Source organism: Bos indicus x Bos taurus, chromosome 12 (genome assembly GCF_003369695.1).
Source record: "Bos indicus x Bos taurus breed Angus x Brahman F1 hybrid chromosome 12, Bos_hybrid_MaternalHap_v2.0, whole genome shotgun sequence".
NCBI classification, from domain to species: domain Eukaryota; kingdom Metazoa; phylum Chordata; class Mammalia; order Artiodactyla; family Bovidae; genus Bos; species Bos indicus x Bos taurus.
This window is the reverse complement of record NC_040087.1, coordinates 84,745,481-84,771,989: the sequence shown is the minus strand read 5'-3', so window position 1 is coordinate 84,771,989 and position 26,509 is coordinate 84,745,481. Positions and strand designations below refer to the sequence as shown.

Below are 26,509 nucleotides of genomic sequence, written 5' to 3'. Positions count from 1 at the left end.
GATGAAATACACGTAAAATTTAGCAGTTCACTCATTTTTGTGTACAGCGTGGTGGCATTACGCTCGTTATCATTCTTGGTGCCAATCACCACTACTATCTCCAGAACTTCCTCATCTTCCAACTGAAGCTCAGTCCCCATTAAACACAAACCTGACCCCCTGCCCTCCACCCCCCAGTGACTACTTTTTTGCTTTTTATCTCTGTGAATTTGACTCTTCGAGGGAATTATTTAAAATTTCTACTTTTATGTATAACATAATTTTGTTATATTTAAATATGACAAACTAAGTTCAAGCAAAATACTTTTTGGTCAATGGCATTAAAAAAAAATTTAAACAGAATACTTTGATAGGATTGATTTGAAAGAGTTTTTGTTCTGTTAATGGATGCAGTTATATCTGGGTACCTGCTCACCCCCAGAAGGCATTTCTGGTTTTACAATCTGTCTGTGGACAATGTACTTTCTAGGGAATTGTATTAGGACACACCCAGTCTGTTGAGCAGGAGATAACTACACTTGGTAAACATGTGTAGAATCCTTTGTTTCCTTCGATTGTTCAGAAAAGGCTTAATATCCTCCCTGTGGGTTAGAATTACCATGCTCCCCCCTTATCCTCCGGAGATGCATTCCAAGACCTGCAGTGGGTGCCTGAAACTGCACGTGGAACCAAGCTCTGTATATGTGATGTTTTTCCTACACCATCCATACGTTTGATGAAGTTTAATTTATAAATTAGGAACCATGAGAGATTAACAACAATAACTAATAATAAAATATCATAGTTATAACAATATCCTATAATAAACAAAACAGCACACGATTCAAAAGTTGCAAATTGTTTATTTCTGAAATTTTCTATTTAATATTTCTGGGCCGTGGTTGACCAAGTGTCATCTGAAACCTCGGGAAGTGAAACCTCAGGTGAGGGAGGTGATTGTTTCAGGAAAACATTCGTTGTGTGCTGTGTATTTCTCAGAAGACTGTATATTATGGAGAGGAAGACAAAACGCAGATTCTTTGAGAAATACCTAGGATATCTACTGGGTGGGTACCCCAGATCAGAAGCCATTTTGGATAACTTGATATTTTTAGAAAACCCTTTATAGAGTTAAAGTGCTTTCTTAACATCGTATTTGCAGTTCAGTCTTGTCTTTGAAGCAAGTTAAAACTTGCTTCAAAAAATCTGAAATGCTTTTAGTTTCCTGCTTTAATAAGTAGAGGATTTCACAAATAATTGACTTTTTCTTTGATAATCTCGTTTTAAAAGTTAATTCTCCTAGGACAACAGAGTATCTGTTGAAGGTAAAGGAGGTTGGGATTTAATGTCCTCATCTGTGAGACTTTTTGTTTCTTAAAGTTAACTCTGTTACATAACTGTATTTTCTTTGGATTTGCCATTTTTCTTAATACTAGACTGCTAAACAACGTCCCTTTATTTGAATTGTTTGGTCTTGTTATTGAATTATTTTTAGTAAATCTATGTCTGAAAAGAATGAAGTAATTTGAGAATTCCAGTTTTAATTGTTTGACCTTGAGAATTATTTCATAAAGCCCAATCAGTGAATCATAGGTGAGGGATTAACTTATGAGCAGGTAATTCTTTGGGTGGTTTGTACATCATATGTATTCTTGCTTTTTGTTCAGGCTTCAGATGGCCAAACAGAAATGACAGGAATGACACAGATGCTGATTTGGGTACATGTCATTGTGTGTATTGAAATGTGGAAATAAATGCATTTTCCTCTCTCCCATGTGTTGGCATTTCTTGAGTTGGAAATCATTTGGGGTTTGGGTTCTTTTATTTATAGAAGGGAAAAGAAACCCTCATCTTTCAGGCATGGGTTAGGATGACTGTGGTTAGTTGCCGACTGATCCGGGAGTGAAGTCCCACAAAACTGGTTTTCGTTCTGATGCTGGTGTCAGCCTGCGGGCCTCCCAGACTCCTAGAGGGCTCACCTCTTCTGTGTCATGAAGCAGGGCTCTGTTTGGGATGCCTTTTGGTGGTCACAGACGGTTAAAAACAAAGGACCTGTAAATGCAAGCAAACTCAGTTGGATCATTGGATTTAAAACAGTTTATCTTTAAAACGCTGTCTAGGCACCGCCTTGGCTGGGGTCATTCATTAATCGGGGCCGAGGTTTTAACTCTTCCTTCTGGCAGGAGAGAACCCTTTCTAATATCGTGGGGTAGGACTTTATCTTCTTCCTTTTCAGCTGCTCTGCCTTCACCGCCAGCTGGTGACTGTTGGCTCGGGATCTTTCCCTGCACGGAATCTTCCCAAGGTTTCCGCAGGTGGTGACGTGGAACGGCCGTGGGGCCAGGGCTCAGCCAGGGAAGGGCCTGGTCCCTGGACCACCCCACTGGGTTGGTGAGGCCAGGCTGAAATCCCATGAAGCCGGAAGAATGTGGGTTTCTGCCTTCAGAGCACAGTCGCTTCAGGGCATCCGTACCCTGTGGGGGCCGTTTCCACCGCGACAACTCAGGCTTTCCCCGTGGGTGCTTATCTTGCCTTTAGGGTTTCCTCAGTTTCTGATAACAGAGTGGTTACTCTTACTTCATTACTTCTTCTAGACTTTGAGATTGCCGTTCTTCAGTCGCTGAGTTGTGTCCGTGTCTCTGTGACCCCATGGACTGCAGCACGCCAGGCTCCTCTGTCCTTCACTGTCTCCCAGAGTTTGCGCAAATTCATGTCCATTGGGTCGGTGATGCCATTCAACCATCTCATCCTGTGTCTCCCCCTTTTCCTGCCTTCAATCTTTCCCAGCATGAGTCTTTTCCAATGAGTCAGTTCTTCACATCACGTGGCTAAAGTATTGGAGTTTCAGCTTCAGCATCAGTCCTTCCAATGAACACCCAGGACTGATTTCCTTTAGGATGGACTGGTTGGATCTCCTTGCAGTCCAAGGGACTATCGAGAGTCTTCTCCAACACCACAGTTCAAAAGCATCAATTCTTCTGTGTTCAGCTTTCTTTATAGTTCAACTCTCACATCCATACATGACCACTGGAAAATCCATAGCTTTGACTAGACAGAGCTTTGTCAGCAAAGTGATGTCTCTGTGATTTAACACGCTGTCTAGGTTGGTCATAGGCTTCCTTCCAGGGAGCAGGCGAGCCCAGTCTCGTCCTGCTGACCCAGCTTGGAGAAGGACTTGATCTGGCAGTTCAGCCTTGTGCTCAGGATCTGGCCCCTAGATCTGGTGCCTGGGGTTCAGGACTGCCTCTGCCTGTGTGCCCCCAGGCCTTGTCTCCTCTGTCAGGGCTTCCATCAGGCCTGGAGGTGGGAGTGTGGCCACAGTCCCCCTGGGGGATGGGAGGGGCGAAGTGGCCGCGAGTGTGACGAGCGTGGATGCTGTGAGCACTGCAGATGTGTGAACTCTGGGAAAGCTATTCACACGCGCACTCGCTGTGAGAGCCAAACTCGCTCCTGCTTCTGCTCTGCCTGCTTGACGAGGTGACGCTTGCTCGAGGGGACGCTGGTCACTCTGAAGCTCACCTGCCCATTTGTGACAGCCTCCTCTCTTAAGACACAGCCCACGAGCTGCTGCTCGTCTGGATAATTTGTTAGTTTTCTTTGACATCTTCCTCACCTCTTCCTTATAGAATTTCTCAAAAAGGACAGTGTGCCGGACGTGGGTGGTGGTTTCTTCTTGTGCAAGGCAGCCTGGGGGTTGAAGGTCATTCGTTTGAGCGGCACAGGGTCAAGCTGGAGTCAGTGAGGCGGCTTTGGGCATTTCTGCCCCTGTGACCGAGCTCTGCGCACTCGTCACGGCCTGTTTTCAGGAAGTGAGCAGAGTTGCCGACTCAGGCTCAGAAGGCGACACGTGACTCTTCATCTTCCCTGAGGCTGGGTGTTGAGTTCCCTGTTACCTCGATGTCCCTGCCAGTTTCTGCTCCGGAGGGTTCACTGAAGTTCATGAGCGTGTAGCTTGTGAGAGGAGCAGAAGTGGTGGGGGGTGGGACAGAAGGTTCTCGTGGCCGCCACGAGGATACTGTCGTTCAATTCATGACTTTCGGCATCTGTGAATGGGGAGGCCATCGGCCTGCAGCCTGATTCACACCTTCATGGAGTGAGAGTCGATTCACACCTTCGTGGAGTGAGCATTTCCTGTCGTGATCGAACCCCACGCGCCGGTGGCGGCTTAAAGGAACAGAAACGCGCTGTCTCCTGGGCCTGGAGGCTGGACGTCTGGAATCGGGTGGGCAGGGCCTGCTCTGTCTGAAGGCTCCCCCACCCCCAGCTTCAGGCGGGCGCTGGGGCTCCCGGCTGCTGGACGCATCGTCTTTGCGTGGTCACGCCTGAGTGTGTATTCCACTTGTTGTGTGTGCGTGCGCGTTAGGTGCTCTGACTCGTGTGTGTGTGTGTGTCAGCCTCTCACTTGTGTCCGACTCGTGTGTATGTGTGTGTGTGTTAGTTGCTCACGACTCGTGTGTGTGTGTGTTAGTCGCTCAGTTGTGTCTGAGTCTCTCCGACCGCATGGGCTGCAGCCTGCCAGGCTCCCCTGTCCATGGGATTCTCCAGGCAAGCATCCCGGAGCGGGTTGCCGTGCCCTCCTCACTTCCTCTTCTTGCCGGGACACCGCTCATACTGGATTAGGTTCCAGCCGAACGACTGTATCTCGACCTGATTACACCTGCGGCGTCCAGATGAGGTTCCAGTCACAGGATCCGGGGTGAGGGCCTCCACTTTAGGGCCCACCACTCAACCCCCTGCCGACGGAGACGAGACTTTCGAAACCGCGTCTCTTATAGGACAAAACCCAAGAATAAAAGAGGAAAAGGGAGGCGATAGCTTAAAACCCAGGAAAAGCCTGACACGAATCCCTGCTTCATTCCTCGCCTCCCCGTGCAGGGCCTGCCCCCTGCCCAGTAAAGCGCGTGCCCCTTGTCCGCTGTGGAAACCCGTCCTTCCCATGCTTGTCATTTGGCTGTTGACCACCTGCTGGAGAGGGCACGGCAGCTCCGTGAGCGCTGCTCCGTCCTGAAGCCGGGGCGTGGGTGCCCCAGGACGGGTGGGGCGGGAGACCCTCTCCCTCTGTTGACCTGACTTAGGAGAAGCAGCCGGGCCTGTGAGGAGGACGGAGCAGGAGCCTAAGGCAGGTCGTGTCACAGCGATCCTTGAGGTCGCTGAAGAGTCTCTCGGCCACGTCCCCTTCCTGCGGGCCCAGCCGCCAGTTTGGCTGCGAGGCTTGACCTCTGGCCGCTCTGGTGCCGGGTACGGGAGGGCACCAGGGTGCTGACCACGCAGGACGGGCCGGTGGGGTGGTCTCTGCTCGGGGAGGGCCCTGGAGAGGAAGGGGAGACGGTCCTGTCCACTTCAGGGCCTGGCCTCACGAGCGGCCATGTTCCCACGGGGACACCTTGCAGAGAAGCATGTGTCAGTGAGGCTTCGCCAGAGACACAGAACCAAGAGGATACATGGATACACATCCTCCTGAGAGAGAGACAGACACGGAGAGAGACAGACAGACACGGAGAGAGACAGACACAGAGAGACAGACACAGAGAGAGACAGACACAGAGAGAGACAGACAGACATGGAGAGACAGACACGGAGAGAGACAGATGGACATGGAGAGAGACAGACATGGAGAGACAGACATGGAGAGAGACAGACAGACACGGAGAGAGACAGAGAGACAGACACGGAGAAAGACAGATGGACAGGGAGAGAGACAGACATGGAGAGAGACAGATATGGAGAGAGACAGACACAGAGAGAGACAGACACGGAGAGAGACAGATGGACAGGGAGAGAGACAGACATGGAGAGAGACAGACATGGAGAGAGACAAACACGGAGAGAGACAGATGGACAGGGAGAGAGACAGACATGGAGAGAGACAGACAGATATGGAGAGAGACAGACACGGAGAGAGACAGATGGACATGGGGAGACAGACATGGAGAGAGACAGACACAGAGAGAAGACACGGAGAAAGACAGACGGACAGGGAGGGAGACAGACATGGAGAGAGACAGATATGGAGAGAGACAGACACGGAGAGATAGACACACAGAGAGGCAGAGATGGGTTTCAATCTGGAGGGGGAGAGTAGCTGGCCCCGGGAGTGTGTGGTTGGCAGGTCTGAATTGCGTGGGGTGGGCTGGCAGGCAGGAGACCCGCGGGAGAGGGTTGCTGCTGCATCTCGAGTCCAAAACTGGAAGCAGCTTTGGGCAGCAAGGTTGGAAACTCAGGCACAACGTCTTATGACTCAGCTTGTTGTCTGGGGGTGGAGCTCCTTTTTCTCCAGGAAATCTCAGTCTTTGCTCTTAAAGCCCTTCAACTGATGGGACAAGGCCCACCTACATCATGGGGTATTCAGCTTTATTAAGTCGGTTGATTGCCGACGTTGATCACATTCAAAAGAACCCACCTGGCAACAGCCAGACGCAGGTCAGACCACACGACTGGGCACCACTCCCTGGCCGTGTCAGCACGTAAGGTTAAGCATCACTCCCAGCAGCTCAGTGGCGGACACTCACCCTCATGCACTGGAGCCACCCTAACCCTCGTGCACTGGAGCCTCGGGTGGAGGGTGGACTCTCAGCTGAAGTGGCTTTGCACACATAGGGAGGGACAGCGTGCCCAGCGCTGGGCCCACACAGAGCTGGCCTCCTTTGTCACCCTGGGAAGGCGCCGGACCCTGCACAAAAGAGCTGTAAGCATCTGTTCTTTGTGGCCACGCCTGGGGGCAGCCATTTCCTCGGGCCGGTTTTGCACCAGGCTCGCTGTCAGTGTAGACACAGACACGCAGACGGAATGTTCTGGATCTCGCCTGTGATGGTAACCTGTCTTCAAAACTCACCACGCTGTGCACAGCTAAACTAAAGTCGTCCTTCAGGTGGTTTGTTTACAGTGATGCGGGGGACCTGGGAAACTTTGGAGAAGGGTTTTATTTCACATTTTACACTCATCTTGGACAGGAAGCGCATCACGGCTCACCCTGGTCTGAGCCTCTCTGGGCTGCACTGGGTCATCTCAGAGATGGCCCTGGGGTCTCTGTGCCCCTAGCTCCGGTTCTGTGGTTCTGTTTTTATCTTCATGTTGCCACATCAGTGTTTCTGTGTGTTTCCAGAGTTCCTCTTTCTTTCAGTGTCTGCCCTTAGATTTCCTGATAGACTTCGCTCTTCAGCTGACCTGGGAAAAGGGTCATTTACCCCGAGTGACCGCCTCTTCTCTCCCCCTTCTGCTCACTTCCAGCTGCACATCACGTCCTCCAGGGGAGCTGTTAAAGGTGCAGGATACCCGTGCCCCAGATCCTGGTTCCTGTGCTCCAGGGTCGGGGAGTCTGAACGCCAGTATTTTTTAAAAGCTGCTCCCCCTCCCCCATGATCACAGTATGCAGCCAGTATTGCGAGATGGTTTCTGTTATTTAAAACTGTGTGGCCAAAAGGACATGCCCCTCGGGCTGAAGTGCTGGTTGGCGCCTGGCAGGAGGTGACGTCACCTGCAGCATCAAAGAGATGGAACCTGGATGTGGATCCTCACTGCCCGGCGGCCAGCAGGTGGTGTGGCCGCTGACCTCTGTCCTCCTGCCTGGAGCTGGTTTTCAGCTCTAGTGGCACAGTGGGCGGGAGTCACATGACCAAGCGCCCCGGGAATGGGGGAGAAGGTCATCCTCCAAGAGCACGCCTTGTTTGAATACAGAGGATGTAGGAGGATGCAGGAGACTTCTTCCCACCCTGTCTCCAGCTCCAAGGGAGACTGCCCTCAGGGCCACGTGGGTTCGCCAAGCCTGGCAGCCTGAGCCTTAGCTGCGTTGGTGAAGCAGCTAGCTGGTGACTTTTCTCACTGGGCCCTCAGGGCTGGTGCAGGGTGAGCCCGGTGTCCTAACATCCCCAGAAATGGACCATGAAGAAGAGGAAGGTTCCAGATTGCCTGGAGCTTGCACTCTGGAGCCGGGGCTCAGGGACCTGGCTTGGGGAAGTGAGAGAGAAGAGGAAGGTTCCAGATTGCCTGGAGCTTCCACTCTGGAGCCGGGGCTCAGGGACCTGGCTTGGGGAAAGTGAGAGAGATACCTTCTCAGAATCCGAGCATTCGGGGAGGACCCTGTGAGCATCCCAGTTCAAGCCCATCACACAGATGGGAAAGTCATCGCTCCGAGGGGTCCAGGAGCTGACATTACAGCAGTCCAGACGCGGGGCCTGACTTCCGGCTCAGCACACACTCACCGACTCCTGGGAAACTTGCTGCAGAGCCTCGGGTTCAGATACACCCAGAGCTGACTGCAGACGGCCGTGTCTCACCACCTCCCCACGTGGTCCTCACTGCCTCCGTGATGCCAGGAACGCCAGGCTCCTGGTTGGAGGCAGTTCGGGACCGAGTTCAGAGCCCCTGTTCCCTGTCGGACTGGCTGGTCTTAGTATGGGCACTATGCTCGTTGGAAAGTGGGCTAAAGGCTCTGGGTTAGATCCAAAGCAAGATTTGAGAATTTCAAACCTGAAAACTGCACACTCGTAAATTCTTTAGCTGGGGTCACGGCATTCAGCTTGTTTGTGTTGGTTGACGGGTAGATGGGAGATCCAGGGTTTGATCAGCCATCTCGCCTGCCTCTTTCCAGGCTGGCATCCCGGATGCTTTAGGTCCTACTCAGCTAAGTATTTTGCTTTCTCTTTTGGTATTATTACTATTTACTTTTTGTTTTTTTTTTAAAGGGCAAACCAGACAGTTTTATCTGGAAAGGAAAGCTATTTTAGGCCTTGGGCATTAACAGTCGCCTTGTTGTCCTCGGAGAAGACCACGTAACAGACGGGGAAGCTGGCGTGCCCGCCCACCGCCCTCCTGTGAAATCTAGCGGGTGGGGGCTGACGCGTTCTTTGCCGCTCACCGTCTGAGGTTAGTGTGTGCGAGAGGAAAGGTCCCGGCCCAGTGGTAACGGTGGGGCAGCGATTCTTCTTTTCTTTTCTTTTTGACTAAAGCCTGCTGCTGCCGGTTTGGGGAGATGCCTCGGTTGTCGTCTCCCAGGGGGTTCACGAAGGGGGCGGGGGTGCTGTTTCGTGTCTGCCTGGAGGTACAGAGGGCAGTTTGACCTGAAATTTGCAATTAAGTTGTTAGGCAGAGGGCCGACCCGCTGTCTGTGCAGGAGGACGGGATGTGGGGAGCACCCAGGGTGGGGGGCTGCCCTTCCTGGAGGCAGGAGTCTGGCGGCTGTGGACTCTCTCTGTCTTCAGCATCTCAGGGGCTCACGGGACGCGTGCCTCCACCTCCTGCCAGACCTGCCCGGGTTTCCCCCTCTCCAGCTCGCCTCCCTGGCAGATCGCTTGGGGAACGCTTGGGGTTTTGTTGGAGAAGCGGGTCCCTGGCTTGGGGTCCCTCTCTGAGCGAGGGAGGTGACTGGTCGGGCAAAGCCCCTGAGACCCTTCTCCCAAACGTGGTGCCCTTCTCTGCAGGCTGTTCTATCCAGGGCTGGCCACTCTCCAGGGCTGGCCACTCGGGCAGGAGACTGTCCCCCGAGGAGGCTGGCTGCCGTCTGTGACGGGGTGGGACCATCTCAGAATGACTGGAGTGGAGCTCGTTTGTGTTTCTTGGCCACTTGGCTGGAAGCTGACTTGTTGGCAGAGGCCGCTGTGTTTGGCACACACACGTGTGTGGAGGTGTCATGCCTGCAACCCACGCTCCAGAGACCCTGAGCCAAGGGCTCTTCCTTTCCTTTGTACCAAGATTTCCCTTGTGTCCGAGTGGCGCCTGCCCACAACCTTTCCTCTGAATACTGTATTTAAACACGTGCAGTAAAGTACCGAGTTTGGCCAGAAAGCAGGTTAATAGCCGTTGAGACGTTGGGCTGACGGTAAACCTACAGAACTGTAGTGAGGCTCGAAAGCGGCTGTGGTTGTCAGCGGTGAAGCGCAGGGGTCGCTTCCTGCTGTCGCTTCTGCTTGGCCTGCAGTCTGAGGAGTGGAGGGAATGCCAGCTCTCGGTTAGAGGATGCTGGGAACAGATATTCCATCTCTCCCGGTTCAAGGTCACGGACTCCCGTGCTCTGCCCCACTGTGGTCAGCGGGGGCCTCTGGACCCTGGACTAGAACCCGAGACCATAAGAGCCTGGCCGGGGGCTGCTGGTGGGACGGACTCGGGGCTTGGTGCTCCGCCCAATGGGGGAGCCCTGGGTGGGTTGGGGGGCGGGGGGTCAGGTGCAGGATGCCGGGGGTGAAGCGCTGGTGTCCCCTGGGGAGCATGCACGCAGACGGCCGAGCTGTGTGGGCACAAGGTCGGGACAGGGGGTCGTCCACTCTCTGCCGTCGCTGACGGGGCGTCTTCTCATCCGCGTCCTGTGCGAGGGCGGATGATCCCACCCTGACCCGCCCTCCCAGGAGCTTTGCCTGCCATCCACCTCCCCCACGTGCCCTGTCCTTCTGGGAGGAAATGGAGGGGGGGTGTCTGGTGGGCGTAGAGAGGCTGGGATGCTTTGAGGGGTGGGGGGACGGAGCTTGGAAGATCGGGGAGGAGTGACTGCCTAGGGGCCGCCGGTCTCTGGCCGGCCTGGGTCAGCGCTGGCTGAGTCCAGTACTGCAGTGTTCAAAGTGAACTTTGACCCGAGAGGTTCACATCCACCTGAGACCTGCTGGGGGCAGGGGCGGGATGGGCAGGGTCAGGCGGCGTTGGGGCTGCCGCACCCCACATACCCCAGGGAGGAATGAAGGCAGACTCCAGGCCCCACTCCTGAGGAGGTCAGAGTCCAGCTCGGGGCAGGCGTGTCAGGGTGTTCTGAAGGACGGTGAGCCCCGCAGACACCAGGGAGTGTGGGCAAGCGGTCAAGGGGCCTCTCCTGGCTCCTCTGTGGGGGCTGGACACGCCCAGAGAGGTCTCCCTGTTACAGAGTCCACTCTCCTGCTTGCCGCGTGACAGGCCAGTAAATCGAGGGATGGTTTGTTGGGGCCAGGAGTAGCCCCTCTGCTCGGACAGCCAGCAGACCGAGAATGTGGTCGACTAGCGTCCCCAAGACCCACCTTGCCTGAGTTGGAATCCAGTTTCTTCTAGAAGGGCAGGAGCCGGGCTGGTTGCTGCCAGCTTCTTGGTGCTGGGGTCCCTGGTTCTGGCCGTTGTCTGCAAGTCTGGTGCCACCTCCAACAAGACAATCATTATTTTTCTGTTCTGCAACCTTTTATCTCAAGATGAATGGAAATGAGTTATACCTTCAAAGGCCAGAGCCGGGAGAATGCGTATTCCAGCGTATTCCAGGCGGCAGGCTGCGTTCTTTTACAGAAGGTGCTGAGCCAGCGTGACTCAGCGCGGGTCACGGCACCAGGGTTGGTGCTACAGGAACAGGCCCAGTGCACTGAGTCTGGCTTGCTCGTCCTGCTCCGCACGCAGGCCCGGGGGCGGGGGTCTCTCTCCGCCTGTGCAGGGAGGCCTGGGACGCCTTCCGGAGGGGCCCCTCCTGCATTTAGGGGCTGCCCTTCGTGCCCTCAGTGAGCCATCTGGCCCTTCTGAACGAGGAAGAAGGGGAACGGGGTTGGGGGTGGTGTTTGGGAAAACCCGGGGATGAACGCGGTCCCACGTGGACGCTGGAGACCCCGGTGTGAGGGGCGCTGTCTTGCCGCGTGTGTGGTGGGCCTCTCGCATCCAGGGCTTCTGGCGATCTGACCTGAAAGAATGAAGGGAGACAAGTGGGGCGGAATCTCAGTTCTTTGGGGCTTTGACGCATCAGGGTTTCGGGTCTCCCCCGCCCCCTCCCTGCTCTGCCCTCCTCTCCCCCCTTCATCTGGCCTCACCCCCTCACTTTCCCCTCACCCCTCTCCCGCTGTGTCTGCAGTTCGGAGTAAAGGTGGGAGCTGAGATGGGGGCAGGGTGTCATCTTGGCCTCTGACACGAATGAGGCTCCACCACCCAGCAAATCAGACCACGCTGTTATGAAACCAAGAAATCTTACAGAAGAAAATGCCGTGCCTTCCCTTTTTCTAAACAAACGGGGGAGGGGTTGTGGCTTCACGTGTGCAGAGGTTTAATCGCCCTGAGTGTCATTGTGGAAATGGGTGTCTGTCAGCCACATAACCGAGGCCTCCACTCGGGGTTGTGCGGAATGCGCCAGGGCTCAGGGGGAACCCAGGCCAGGACAGGAAGGGGACCTGGAAGGGGGCTAGGGACCCCCTGGAAAGTCACAGCAGAAGCCCTCGGGGGTGCCCACCCTCCCCAGAGGACCAGAGAGGAGGGCTGCCCAGGGGAGAGCCATGCTGTGTTCTGGCTGTGACTGCCCAGCTCAGAAAACACCCTGAAAACTGAAAAGGCAAAGAGAACCTCAGACTGGGTGAGGCTCTCAGTGGGCGCAGCGGGGCTGGGCTCCTGGGGTCCGGCACTGTGTCCTGGCGTCTGGTCCTCCTGGAACTTCTGTCCCCCTCGGGCGCTGCCCCCGAGAATCCTGCGGCCCTGATGGGTGCCCGTGGGCAGGGGAGCGAGGGAGAGGAGGTGTGAGGGGCTGGGACCTCTCCCCCTGCTGCCACCGCCCACTCCGGGCAGGGGGGGACACAGGTTTCAGGGCGGGCCCACCCGCGGTGGGGAGACATGCCTGCCTGCTTTGCGTGTGGTGTGCACAGGAGCAGCCAGCTTGGCTTGAAAGCTGAGTTGCTCTCTTTTCCCTACAGGAGAGTGCGTTTCCTTAGTGTGTAGGTTCTGAGCTCCTCCTCTGGGAGGCCTGCAGCCTGGGGCGGTGGTCTCAGAGGCAGGGCAGGGCCTGGGGCTCTGGGAGCTGGGTGAGCCCCCGGGGTTGGAGTGGGGGCGGGCCAGGGAGGCAGATGGCCCCGCCGGGAGGGAGTCCCGACCCTGTCATCCAGAAGCCAGACCCTGGTGGGAGCGTTTCAGCTAAGCACCCTGGAGTAAGATGCAGGAATAGGGAGCCCGCCGCTGCCCATGAGGAGGAGAGCAGGGCGCGGGTGTCCCCCTTGTTTTGTGGGCTCACTGCGGTGTGTGGACGTGATTGTGTAGGAACTGCTGGCATGGTGACCATGCCGTCACCCCGTCTCTGCACAGCAGGGTCTCCATCTGGTTCAGCTGCAGCCGCACCGACACTTGGGGTCACGATTCCATCCGTGGTCCCTCCCGGGGGTCCCTCGTGCATGGTCGGGGGCGCCTCCAGACAGGAGAGATAACCAGCCGCTTCCTCTCCCCTCGCAGGGCGGGAGCAGTTCCACGGCCTGGGCTCCATGTACTGCCGGGGGGCGGCTGCAGTCATCCTCACCTACGACGTGAACCACGCCCAGAGCCTGCTGGAGCTGGAGAACCGGTTCCTGGGCCTGACGGACACGGCCAGCGCCGACTGCCTGTTCGCTGTCGTGGGCAACAAGGTGGACTTGAGCGAGGAGGCGCCCGGCGAGGGCGGCCAGGGAGGAGGACGTGATCCCGGGCAGGCGGGCGGGGGCAGCGGCGGCTCCAAGCAGGTGCAACTGGAGGACGCGATGGCCTTTTACAAGAAGATCCTCAAGTACAAGATGCTGGACGAGAAGGACGTGCCGGCCGCCGAGCAGATGTGCTTCGAGACAAGCGCCAAGACTGGCAAGAATGTGGACCTGCTGTTCGAAACCGTGTTCGACATGGTGGTGCCCGTGATCCTGCGGCAGAGGGCCCAGGCCCCACCGCAGACCGTGGACATCGCCAGCGCCCCGCCGCCCGCACGGACCAGATCCGGGTGCTGCTCCTGACGCGCCCCGGCCCGATCCCGGGGATCCGGGTGGGCTGAGGAGCCAAGCGGTGTCACTCTGTAGGACTGCACGTGGAGGAGGACCCGGGAGGAAGTGCCAGCCAGTCCCCAAGACAAGGGCCGTGTGACGCGACCCCCACGTCCATCGCTGCCCCGGGAGGTGGGCAGCAGACGGATCGTCCGGAGGAGCCACCTGCAGAGCCGGGCTCCCGGAGATCGGCGTCCCCTCGCTGCCCCGTCCTGACACCTGGACCCTGTCTCCGCACCTGCGTGATTCTCCAGGGTTCCTCTTCACTGTGATTTACCTTTGATCTAGCCATTTGGTACTTGTCTCTTGATGCCTCATAATGATTCTTGACAAATGTTAATTTATATAAAATCAGGAATCGCTGTTTTTGTATTGTTTGCAGCATTGTGAGCCACTTTATTATTAAAAATTATTTAAGAAGAACCTGGGTTTGGACCTTATTTGTGCCCCCGTGGACTTTAATGTCTGTCACACGGACTTGCAGTTTCTCACGTGGACTGTGGGTGAAGCATGACCTCACACTTCTGCAGCATCCCGGACCAAATTCTTACCCCAGGTCTTCACTGGGCTTTTCAGTAAAGAATCTGCCTGCCAATGCAGGATGGCCCAGATTTGATCCCTGGGTGGGGAAGATCCCCTGGAGGAGAAAATGGCAGCCCACTCCAGGATTCTTGCCTGGAGAATCCCATGGACAGAAGAGCCTGGCGAGGTATAGGCCATGGGGTCACAGAGAGTCAGACACGACTTGTGACCAAACAACAATGGGTCCTCATTGCCTCTGCAGCTGACCTGCGCTTCCCCAGGCCGGTGTCCAGGAGGGTAGCTGACCTGCACTTCCCCAGGCCGGTGTCCAGGAGGGCAGCTGACCTGCGCTTCCCCAGGCCGGTGTCCAGGAGGGCAGCTGACCTGCACTTCCCCAGGCAGGTGTCCAGGAGGGTAGCTGACCCCCACTTCCCCAGGCGGGTGTCGGGAGGCACCGACACAAGACCCCTCTACTCACTCAGGAGTCGCCGTATCCATGATTTTTCTTCTCCTTCACTAAAAAAAAAAAAAAAAAAAAATCAATACACTGTCACTCATTTCAAACTTAGTACTCAAACCACCTTGGGAAAGGTAAATTGTCCGCTTACACATATTTTCTCCCTCTGTTCAGATCGTAGGACTAAGAGCCATGGAGACTGCCCTCTTGGCCAGATAAGCCGCACCCATTGTTATAAATAAAGTTTTATTGGCACTCAGCCTGTTTGTTTTATATGCTCTCAGAGGCTACAAGGACCAAGCTGAGAATTTTCAGCAGAGATTCTGTCTACCACGAGCCCACAGGAGTCGCTCTCCAGCCCCTAACAGAAAATGTTTGCCCATCCCTCTGTTTAATGCCTTGTTATCTAACAGAAATATAACACAGATCACATACGTAATTCTAAATGATTTAGTAGCCATATCAAAAATTGAAAAGAAACAATTCCAGTAATATATTTTAGCCCAGTAGATGCAAAATAGTATGATTTCAACATATGACCCAATACTAAAGTTACTCTGGTGGCTCAGATGGTAAAGAATCTGTCTGCAATGCAGGAGATGTGGGTTTGATCCCTGGGTTGGGAAGATCCCCTGGAGAAGGGCATGGCCACCCACTCCAGTACTCTGGCCTGGAGAGTCCCAGGGACAGAGGAGCCTGGTGGGCTACGGTCCACGGGGTTGCAAAGAGTCGGAGTGACTGAGCAACTAAACACAGCACAGGGCTCCTTGCTGGGGCTGCTTGGGTGATGGCTGTGTGAGCTTAGGACACGTCTATCTTTTTGCTGCATGAAATCCTTACAAATTCCGGATATTTAGATTGGCTCGTATGCCTAGTTGTCTTAAAGACACAAGTTCCAATAATAGAAGCAAAACTGAAGGCTCTGTGTCTGCTGACCTCTGTGCAGGTTGCCTGGGCAGTTGCTGAATCTGAAACCACCTTTCCAGGGGCGATGGGTGGTCAGCTTTGTTCTTAGGAGATGCTAGGAGAGGGAGGCTGTGAGAACACAGCTTTTGTTTTCTTGTGGAAGTGAAAGTGTTAGTCACTCAGTTGTGTCCGGCTCTTTGCAACCCCGTGGACTGTAGTCCACGAGGTTCCTCTGTCCATGGGATTTCTCAGGCAAGAATCCTGGAGTGGATTGCCATTTCTTTCTCCAGGGAATCTTCCTGACCCAGAGATTGAACCCAGGTTTCCTGCATCGCATGCAGACTCTTTACAACATCTGAGAACTGTAGCCCATTCCAAAGAGAAAAGGGGTCAATTCGGTTACTTTTCACTGACGTAGATTAGTTTCCCATTTAGTGGGTGAAAGGTGTATTTATTTTTCCATAAAGTGTGTCTCTGATAAGGAGAGCTCTGGGAGACCCCGGAGCCCATCATGAAGACTGTGGAGGGGAGCGTCCTGTGAAGTCACTTCTGTCTCTGAGGTCAGGGTGGCTGAGTTCTCATGGCCCTTTCCTCCTGCACTGTCTCGCTCTGAGCATCCCTGGCTCGTGCCCTTGAATGACCCCTGTCCCAGAGGATGGCCCAGGATGGCACCTTCTCCATCAACAGCGTGTGAGCCTTGCATCCTCATGGCAGCCCTGAAGAGTAGGCTGCGCTCTGGGCTCCGTCCCAAGGGGACCCCTGGTGCCGGCCTGGGCTCTCACCAGGGAGACTGTCCCGGGGTCTGAGCTCATGCACGGGCTTCTGGCCGTGACCTCTTGGGGACCAGTTCCTGACCAAGAGGTTTCAGCTCTTCTAGTGAGCCAGCTGGTGGAAAAGGAGGAGGTCCTCAGCTGGGACCCCGAATGTTCCTTCCTTTCTTCCCTTGTTCAGATGCAGATGCTCTGGGGCTGGGAGGCTGTGGACAGCCCTGGGTTTCCCTTCTGAGCTTTCCCTCAAGTGTCCCCGGAAACCTCCTTCTTAATGGCAGCTCCAGGTCGGGTTTTTCCTAGGGGCCTTGAGGCGTCCTTCATGGGAAGCTTCAGTTCAGTTCAGTTCATTCGCTCAGTCGTGTCTGACTCTTTGAGGCCCCATGGACTGCAGCATGCCAGGCCTCCCTATCCATCACCAACGCCTGGAGTTTACTCAAACTCATGTCTATTGAGTCAGTGATGCCATCCAACCATCTCATCCTCTGTTGTCCCCTTCTCCTCCCGCCTTCAATCTTTCCCAGCATCAGAGTCTTTTCCAATGAGTCAGCTCTTCGCATCAGGTGGCCAAAGTGTTGGAGTTTCAGCTTCAACATTGGTCCCTCCAATGAATATTCAGGACTGATTTCCTTTAGGATGGACTGGTTGGACCTCCTTGCAGTCCAAGGGACTCTCAAGAGTCTTCTCCAACACCACAGTTCAAAAGCATCAATTCTTCAGCACTCAGCTTCTGTATAGTTCAACTCTCACATCCAAACATGACCACTGGAAAAACTATAGCTTTGACTAGAGGATGCTTACATTGTAATCTGGGCGTCCCAGGTGGGCCTAGTGGTAAAGAACCTGCCTACCAATGCAGGAGACATAAGAGACTCGGGTTCGATCCCTGGGTTGGGAAGACCCCCTGGAGGAGGGCATGCAACCCACTCCAGTATTCTTGCCTAGAGAATCTCATGGACAGAGGAGCCTGGTGGGCTACAGTCCATAGGGCCGCCAGGAGTTGGACATGACTGCGCTGACTTAGCACACAGGCACACTCGCATGTTGTAATCTGGGTGCTGGAAACATGGGTCTCCCTTTTCACAGGCTGTGAGGCTGGGATCTTACGAGAGCACTTTGGTCATTTCTGAACCTGCCCTCCTGGTGGAATCGGCGCTGCCTGCTGTTCTGGGAACCCTTCCCGCAGACGTCCGGCAGCTCTGCCTCCAGCGAGGTCTCTCTCTGGCTGAGGTGAGCGGGGCTCAGAGCCCGTGATGCCATGGGCAGTGCATCGGAGATGGTCCTGTCCTCCAGAGGGAAGGGGCTGCACTGACCTGTGCTTCCCCTGAGCTCCGCTGGTCCTGCACATGCAGAGCACCTGTGCTGATGACCACGAATGTCCACGACACCCATGAGTCACCGAGGGAGGCAGGCGCTGGGGAGCAGGACCCTGTGTGGGAGCCAGGGTGGCCTCTCCAGGGCTGCGGTACAGGATCCGCTCCAGCTGCGGTGGTTCTTTCCTTCCTGTAACTCGGCGGGGGGGTGGCCCTTCTCTCCATCCCCCCCGCCCGCCCCTATTAGATCAAACCCGCTCCCTTGGGGCTTGCTCCCATCTTTCCCACTTCTCCAAGATGGACCCTTTAGCCTGCCCTGTCAGAACTGGGCAGGGCAGCTGGGTCTGCTCTGGGGGCTCTGGGGTCCCGCTCTCCCTTGCTGGATCCTAGAGAAAGGTCTACCTTGTGCATTTGCAGGACCTTCTTCCTCCAATGGACTGACCTTGAACTCACTGGCCCTCACCGGGGAGTACGATCTGGAAGACACCTAGTGTGGGGGTGTGAGGACCCAGGCCCAGTGTAAGGACCGGTGTTTCTGGGGCCAGAGCCCCAGGCGGCTGGAGAGGGGGCCCCCACCGAGCTCAAGTCCTGCGCCTTCCCGGAGCCGCCTTCCTTCTGGAGGATGGCGTGGCTGTGTAGGTTTCTAAAGGGCAGTCACCCACTACCCAAGAGGAGGAGTGCCCCTCATTTGAGTGCCCCTCATTTTACCCCCATCTGGTTCTGTCCATTGGCAGAGTCGCGGGGGCCCAGAGGGAGTGCCCTGGGTGCTCATCTCACGGGCCCAAGGCTGCCAGCGTCCCGGGGAGGAGAGCTGGGCGGGCCCCGGGCCGCTGTCATCTCGGGCCACCCTGCGGTGTGTCTCTAGGGACCCCGGCCTCCTCCTCCTGGGTGTCACTGGCTCATTCCTCCCTGTGTACTGGGGGCTCCTCATTGGGGGCGAGGTCCTCTGGTGGGGAGGGAGGTGTGGGGAGCCCTGAGCAGAGTCCTCATAATCTGAGTGCAGGAATTCCTCCCCAGGAGCCTGCAGGTAGAAGGCAGAGGGGAGTCTTCCGACGTCTGCAATAAGGGAGGTCAGCTCCAGGCGAGCGTGTGGTCTCCGTCTTGGAAAAGCTGGATCCTGCCCAGTGGCCTCTGGGAAGTGGCTGTGATTTTAAGGCTGTTTTATGCACCCACAGGCTCCCATTCTGCCTCCACCCTGGAGGCCCTTGGCTCCTGAACTTGGCTATGGAAGGAGGCAGGGCCTCTGTGAGCCAGTCTGCACTCAGCCAGGCCCCCAGGGTCAATGTGCAGGCGGGGAGGCACTGGGGCCCCTGGGATGTACCTCCCCGCTGCAGTCACCCTGAGCCACCTGGGCCCCATCTTGGGGCTCCATTAACAGCGGTGATCTGGGGACGCGGGCTCGGTATCGGGGGACGCGGGCTCTCGGTGGAGTACTGCCCCTAGTCGGGCTGTGTCCCCTCATCCTTGGTGGTGCACCCATGAGGTGGAACCTCCTTAGCTGTAAAATGGAGCGAGAATCACAGCTCATGGAGGGTGGCAGGTGGGGCTGCCCCCGGGAGGGCCCTGAGCTTGGCGTGCTCGGCAGGGAGGATGAGTGACCGTCCCCGAAGGTGACTGTCGACTGGGAGGACCGTCGACTGGGAGGACCGTCGACTGGGATCGCTGTCGACTGGGAGGACTGGCTGAAGAGCCTTGCTTTCCTTTTTTCACTACTATAAAAACAAGCTGGATTCACCCGAGAACACAGTTGCTTCACGAAGCTTTGCCTTTGTGCTTCGACTGTGGCCTTTAAAGTTTTATTTTTAGTGGTTGTGAGTGATGATAGGGGAGTATGGGAACCGGAAAAGGTGCTTTCTCTTCCGAGGGACGTGTGTGCGTGTGCACGTGGTGTGTAGGCACACGTGTGTATATGCATGTGTGATGCGTGTGCACACACATGCACACCAGTACGTGTGCCTTCAGTGAACACCCAGCAGCAGTGGGAGCTGAGGTCAGACACAGGTGGGACCCACGAGCCCTGCTGTCTGATCCGGAGACCACACGGCCTGGAAGTCACGGGGTGCCCGCAATGGCCGTTCCTGCTGGGTGGTGCCTGGAGGGTGGTCCCTGCGCCCTCCTTCCCTAACCATGAGGCTGGAGTGGAGGCTGAGGTCGCGGCTGCATCGGTGGGACCACAGTGAGGGGGGCCGGGGCGGGCCCTCGTCTCCAAAGTCACCACGTCCGCATCCTCCCCTCCCCACGGCTTAGTGCCTGCAGCCTGCTGTCCCTCTTTGTAAGAACCGCCACGGCCCCTTCTGGGAGTGGCTGCCTGGAGTGGGGCCAGGTCCAGTGTGGCCTGAGCCGGGGTGTCCCTGGGTGCAGGTGGAACAGTGCTCTGTGCCCACGTCGCCCCCCAGCGGCTGCGGGCACCTGTCCGTGTGGCTCTGGGGCTGTGGGGGCTCCGTGTCCCTGAACTTACAGCCTGCGGACGGTTTGCTCGGGCTCGCCCTGCCGTCTCACCATCCTCCTGAAGCTCAACGTCACCCTTTCCGTGCGTGTCAGGAATTTATGTGCAGAGCAGTTCTAGCTCGTCCCCCACACAGCCTAATTTTGATAACTCGTCTCCATGGGAATGTCTTTAAAACCCCCCAGTGACGGGGAGTCTCCACCCCCTTCCTCCTGAAGCCGGGCCATGACACCAGACTCACACGAGGTGTGCACACCGGCTCTCTGCGGGCCCCTCCACCACAGGAATGGGTTTTATGCTCAGGACGCCACCGTGGCCCGTGGTGTCTGGGTGTCAGCTCTCCCGAGGGCCCCCCGACCCCGAGCGCAGACCTGCTCCAGCGTCCTCCCGACTGGCTCTTCTCGGGCAGCGGGAGCAGCAGCAATCATCCCGGGCTCAGCCTGGCTCTTGGTGCCCCTCCAACCGGCCAGGGTGTGTCCGGAGGCGTCTCGTGCAGTTTCACGTGAGGCTAGGCGCCGTCTGTGGTGGGGGTGAAAGCAGCCACGTTACGAGGCGTCAGGAGGCAGTGACTCTGACCTCAGGGCGCCCACGCTCGGCAAAGTGGGGACACTGTTGGCCACTCAAGGACCCTTAGGTTCTGGCTGGTGGTTGTTCTTAGCCCTGAGAAACTAGACCCGAGAAGTCGCACGCAGCATACACGGGCCTGTGAAGGGCAGGTTGAAGTTTCAAGTTGCAGAAGCTTGGCTGTTTGACTTCAGACCAGGAATCTTCACCCATGACCGTGACTTGTGTGGGATCCTGGGGTCATGTACACAAACAGAGGTGGATTATCTGTATTTGATTTATATTTTCTGTTTACATTTGGCGTCCAGTTATGTACTGAGACCTTGATCTTGGTCTTCCCGCCTTATGTGTTTTATGTGTGAAGTCCAGGACTTTGTGGTGTTTAATGCTGGGCACCTAATGCCCTGGGAACCACACAGAGGCAAAGCTAAGCCATATGAGAGCACGGGTGTGAAACTTGAAAATAGTGAAACAGTATAGAATCTAAAGAATCTTTCATTCAATTAAAAGGAGAGGCTAGACCAAATTGAGCAGAAATTTTCAGGACTGTGGCAAGCGTCATGACCACCCTGCGATCTCGGGGACTGGGGTCTGGTAAGAGCAGTTGCCTCCCCAGCCTCCTGTGTGGGCATCTTTCAGGCCCCGGCCTCGGCCTCTAAGGGCTCAGCTGCCCACTATAACTGTTGCTATGGAAACCAGCTGTGCCCAGGTGGAGCCTACCGTAGCTCCCATCACCTTCACCTGGTCTCTGCCACCTCCCCTGGGGTGCTCAGAGCCCGCTCAACACTCCTGAACCTGTAACCCAGCCTGGCCCCCGGGGGCAAGAGCTGGAGGCGGAAAATGTGCCTTGCCCATCGGTGGTCCTTGTGTGGCCTTCCTCAGTGTGGGGGGCTGTGCGGCAGGGCTGAGCTCTGTACTGAGGCAGCCTCCTTCCGCCAGGCACCAGCCCCCCTCCCCGCCCCCCGCCCGGAGTCCCGTCCTCCCTTAACCTCCCTGGCACACAGTCCTTGGCTCAGGCGGCGCCGGGGAAGGCAGGCCAGCCCGGGGCTGATCCCATTTAAATAACACCGTCACGTGAAATGCTTACTTTGTGACTATACAAATTGTTCTCAAAGGAGGTCTAAGGTGAGACTGAGTTCTGAAGGGTAAAAAGAAACTCTGTGAGCTGGATGCCCAGGCGTCAGCCAGGTTCTGGAGAAACTGAAGCCAGAAATGGGTCTTGGAGATTTGATTTATGGAATTTGATTTGGGACATTATGCCAGGGCGGGTTGAATGACTTTGGAAGTATGTTTAGAGGTACCTCCCTCCTAACCCCTGTGACTGCAGGTTGAGAGTGTTTTCTGTGAACATCACCACATTGTAAACACAAATACAGTTCCCTGAGAAACCAGTGACGATACCACAGGCTTCGGTTCAGTCTGCTGAAATCTGGAAAATACAGCAGCGCAGTGTGGAGCTGGGCCGGGATGCAGGGTTTGGGGTTCAGTGCAAATGTCCTGCCCTAAGAACTTGAGAAAGGCAGGCAGGCAACAACGTGGGGTATAAAAATGTTGAAAAGTAACTTTTATTCTGGTTTGGTTACAGAGGAGGCAGTAGTCAGAGGGGTACAGTTCAGCGCACAGAATGGGGGGGGTGGATCTTCAGGCCAGCCCGGGGCTGCGGGGGCGTCTCTGCCGTCTCGCCGCGGATGGCTCGAAGGTCTGGAAGGACGTGGTGGGAAGCGCGACGGCCGGGGCGCCAACAGCAGCGGCTTTTCGGACACGAGGAGGCGCAGTCGGCCCTCCTGGGGGACGAGGAGCCTTCACGTCACCGGCACTTTTGAGAGGACAGTGCGGCATCCTGGGGGCTCAGAGAGCCGGGCCTGGCCCACCCCCCGGGCCCCGCGGGCTGAGCTGCCTCATCCGTCCACACCCCCCTTAAGTGAGTTCAGAAAGTGGGTTAACAGCGGTGGCTGAGAGCGCGGTGAGTACACGGGTGCGTAGCAGGACGTCAGCGACGCCGAGCGCGAGCAGTCCCGGACGGCCTGAGCGGGAGGTGAACGGCCTCCCGTGCTGGGGGACACGGTGTCCTGCAGACCTGGGGGGAGCAGGCAGCGCCTGCGGGGGGCAAGGGCCTATCTTGTCCAAGTGCTGGTGCTGAATTCCTTTGGTAACCTTTTTCTCTTTTTGGTTTGTTTTTTAAAGGAAAAAAAAAATGCAGTCAATTTAGGGGTCGGCGTCTTGAGGTAATAAGTTAAGAATAAGCACCAAAGTGGCCCCGGACTGCACGTGGCCTGGGGAAGGGGCGTGTCCGGCGGGCGTGTCTGGCCGGCGCCTGCGCTCACAGGTTCTTCATGCACACCTGGCAGCGGCTGATGTGCGTGCGGATGAGGCCGGCCTTGAGTGTGTCGGCAGAGGGCGTGCCCTGGAAGCTCTGCTCCGGGATGGTGGTCAGCCAGAAGCTGTACTTGTTCGCGTAGTAGTGGCACGTGCCGCGGGCCCCGTTGCACTCAATGAACGGCGTGGCGCGGAAGTCCTCCAGGCAGCTGCCCGGCGACACCAGCGACTGGCCACCTCCTTCGTCACCAGCGGCCGTGTGCTGCGCGGGGGGAGCGGGCGGAAGAGATGCCAACACGTTAGCTTGTTTTTTTTTTTCTTCCAAGGAAAAATAAAACAAGGTCCTACTGTACAGCACAGGGAACTTTGTACAATATTCTGTGATAAACCATCGTGGAAAATAATGTGTATGTATGTATGTATGTGTGATTGATGCTTTCCAACTGTGGCGATGGAGAAGCCTCTTGAGAGCCTCTTGGACTGCAAGGAGATCAAACCAGTCCATCCTAAAGAAGATCAACCCTGAATATTCATTGGAAGGACTGATGCTGAAGCTGGAGCTCCAATCCTTTGGCCACCTGATGCGAAGAGCCTACACATTGGAAAAGACCCTGATGCTGGGAAAGATTGAGGGCAAGAGGAGAAGGGGACAACAGAGGATGAGATGGTTGGATGGCATCACCAACTCAATGAACATGAGTTTGAGTAAGCTCCGGGGGATGATGAAGGACAGGAGAAGCCTGATCCTATGCGAACTGGTGGACAGGCTCTTCTTTCCATGGGATTCTCCAGGCAACAGCACTGGAATGAGTTACCACTTCCTTCTCCATGGGATTTTCCCAACCCAGGGATTGACCTGGCGTCTCTTATGTCTCCTGCGTTGCTGGTGGATCTTGACCACCAGCGCCCGTGTGCTTCTCCCTTCTCCTCTGACATGGCTCAAGATGTAATGCTCGTAAGAGCAGGGCTGTCTGACCTTCAGGATACAGTGCAAGCATTTCCATGACAAAGATGCTCCTTTTTCATTTCACGATGGGAGTTAAAACATAGAGGGTCCAGCCCTTCCTCCTCTGTGACCCAGGGGCAAACGGGGCTGCTCCGTCTGTCCCCAGGTCCCCCGACAGGAGGAGCCCCTTAAGGTAGAACGTTGGCTGTCCCTGCACAGAACCTAGTGATCCTGTTGCTTCAAATTACTGCAGCAGTAATCCCTTAAAAATGTTTAAAAAAATCAACTCTTGTTTACCTTTTCCTTCCTTTCCTAGATTCCAGGGTTTTTTCCCTATTGTTTTGACAAGATGAGCAAACACTGCATTATATTTATATATATATATATAATGTGATTGACATAGTTTATGAAACATTTAACATGTTGGGTATCCTGTCAATACAATGGGAGTTACAACAGTCATGATAAATACAAACGCAACACAAGACCCAGCCTCCCCTCTGGACTTTACTTTCTCTCTGTGATAGTGGTAAGTAAACAGGCAAATTGTAAGGAATGCTGTCAAGATAGCCAAATCGTCCTCATTAGGGTTGTAAAAAGGCCTGGTGGCAAACTTCTGTGTCCCACCCAGATTCGGGCAGCCCCAGGCCAAACACAGCTGGATTAGCAAAGCGCAGGCTGCATTCCCGCTCTCACAAAGGGCCAGGTGCCTTTGCGCACTGCCCAACCTGAACAACCGCCCTGATCAGTCTTAAAAACGGCCACAGGTGGCAGGGGAGAGGACCTCGATTTCCACCCGGGTCCGTGCTCCGAGTCACAGCAGGTGCACAGCACGTACCATGAGGAAGGAGTATCCGATCCACAAGCTGCGCCACCCGGCCGGGCAGTGGGGGATGGAGACATCCTGGCTGTGGACTGCGATGGCGACGGCCGGGGCCTCGCACACAGAGCAGCGGCTGATGTAGGGCCGGATGTCCTCCTCAGCCACGGGCATCATGGGCAGCGGGGCAGTGGTGGACAGCCAGTAAGACTTGTCGTTACGGCTGGCATAGTAGCAGACGTCCCCGGGGTTGCAGTACAGGAAGGGCATGGTGCTGAACCGTGCCAGGCAGGAGCCCGCCAGCCCTGTGGAGGGAGGTGGCTGAGTGTGCGCGGAGGAGGGGCCCCGGGTGCCTGGCCCGCTCAGGGCCCTGCCATGCCCCGGCCACCGGCCACCGGAGGGAGGCGGCCGAGTGTGTGAGGAGGCGGGGTCCCGGGTGCCCCGCCCACTCAGGGCCCGGCCACGCCCCGGCCACCCGAGGGAGGTGGCTGAGTGTGAGGGGGCGGGGTCCCGGGTGCCCCGCCCACTCAGGGCCCGGCCACGCCCCGGCCACCCGAAGAGCTCAGGGTGCACGAGGCGGGGCAGGGGGCAAGCTTTGGCTCTCCGATCCCTTGGGGGCCTCCACTGGCGCTTCCCCCCTGCCCTTACAGAGGGCCCCGGACACAGGGCAGTGCCCCGTCCCGACCCCGGGTTTGGAGCATCCGGGTGCCTTCGGGGGACTCAGGAAGTAACTGGCCGCTGGGTCCTGCCACCCGCGGTGGGGCTGGCCGGCTGGCGGGCGGTACCTACCCAGGTCCTGGTTGTGGGCCTTCTCCTGGCCCTCGAAGTAGAGCAGACTGTACCCGCTCCAGAGCTTGTTCATGCCCACGGGGCACATGGGCTCCTTGTCGGTCTGGCTGTGCTTCACCAGGAGGTACCCGATGCTGATGCTTCGGCCGGGCATGCCGGGCAGGCCGGGGCTTCCGGGGCGGCCCGGCTCCCCTGGGCGAGACAGAGAGGCCGCCTTGCAGCTGCTGCACGGACCGCAGCCCACGTGCTGGCGGCGCACACGGCGACATTCACGTCCCCAAGGCTGGGGTCAGTGGCTCTGCCCTTGGGGACCGAGAGCCTCCTGGCGAGGACTTACCCTCACTTAGTCCCCCCCGCCCCGTTCAGGAACGTGGAATGGCTATCATGAAGGGGCTGGATGGGGGGCCGTGGACTCAGAGGCCCCTGAGCTGACCCCCGGGCACCTCCTTCCGAGGGAACTGCAGCGTCTGCCACCGTGCAGGGGCCCAGGGGCACTGCGGTCCAGCCCTGCCCGCCTCCTCTGTGCCAGGCTGCAGGCTCCCTGCTGGACCTTCGGGGAGCGGCCGTTCCTGGGTTAGAAACCCGACTCCCCACGTGTCCACCCAGGGCCCCAATTCTGCCCGATACCGCAGAACGGCCGATCCGCCTCCAGCTGGTGACCCTGTCTCTTTCACGGGGCGGCCCCTCGCCCCTCGCCCCCGCCCCAGCCCCCACTATGCGTGTCTCAGGTGGTGTCTCCCCCGCGCGTCACAGGCTCTCCCGCTCGAGCGGCGTGATGTGGACACTTGCTGGGGTCTGGGTGTGACCATGCAGCCTATCTCTACCGTGCACAGCACTCACGTCACTGGCTCAAACCAAGTGCAGGTGAATTACAACAACTCCCAGGACTTTTTTTTTTGCATGAATGGCTATTACTTCTGGCCTATCCCATCCTGCATGCATGCAGATAATTTTTAGAAGTCGACGATAAAAGGCTTCACAGTGGTGCCTATAATGTGA

The 26,509-nt window shown here is 56.4% G+C and overlaps 2 protein-coding genes across 3 annotated transcripts in view; one reads left to right on the top strand and one right to left on the bottom strand.

Annotated features, from left to right (window-relative positions):
- Nucleotides 1-14,087, top strand: part of RAB20 (RAB20, member RAS oncogene family) — a 30,284-nt gene extending 16,197 nt beyond the window's left edge. The window contains exons 1-2 of one of the 2 annotated variants that reach the window (XM_027557966.1): nucleotides 10,169-10,720; nucleotides 13,114-14,087. In XM_027557966.1, coding sequence (XP_027413767.1) covers nucleotides 10,585-10,720; nucleotides 13,114-13,637 — 660 coding nt within the window. In that variant the 5' untranslated portion in view covers nucleotides 10,169-10,584 and the 3' untranslated portion in view covers nucleotides 13,638-14,087. Of the gene's footprint in view, nucleotides 1-10,168; nucleotides 10,721-13,113 lie in introns of those variants that run through there. The other variant, XM_027557965.1, reaches the window with a different exon arrangement.
- Nucleotides 14,088-22,182: 8,095 nt separating this feature from the next.
- The window catches only part of COL4A2 (collagen type IV alpha 2 chain), a 160,376-nt gene continuing 156,049 nt past the window's right edge, over nucleotides 22,183-26,509 (bottom strand). The window contains exons 46-48 of the mRNA XM_027557962.1: nucleotides 25,511-25,702; nucleotides 24,740-25,026; nucleotides 22,183-23,217 (exon numbers count right to left, since the gene is read on the bottom strand). Coding sequence (XP_027413763.1) covers nucleotides 22,960-23,217; nucleotides 24,740-25,026; nucleotides 25,511-25,702 — 737 coding nt within the window. The 3' untranslated portion in view covers nucleotides 22,183-22,959. The remainder of the gene's footprint in view (nucleotides 23,218-24,739; nucleotides 25,027-25,510; nucleotides 25,703-26,509) is intronic.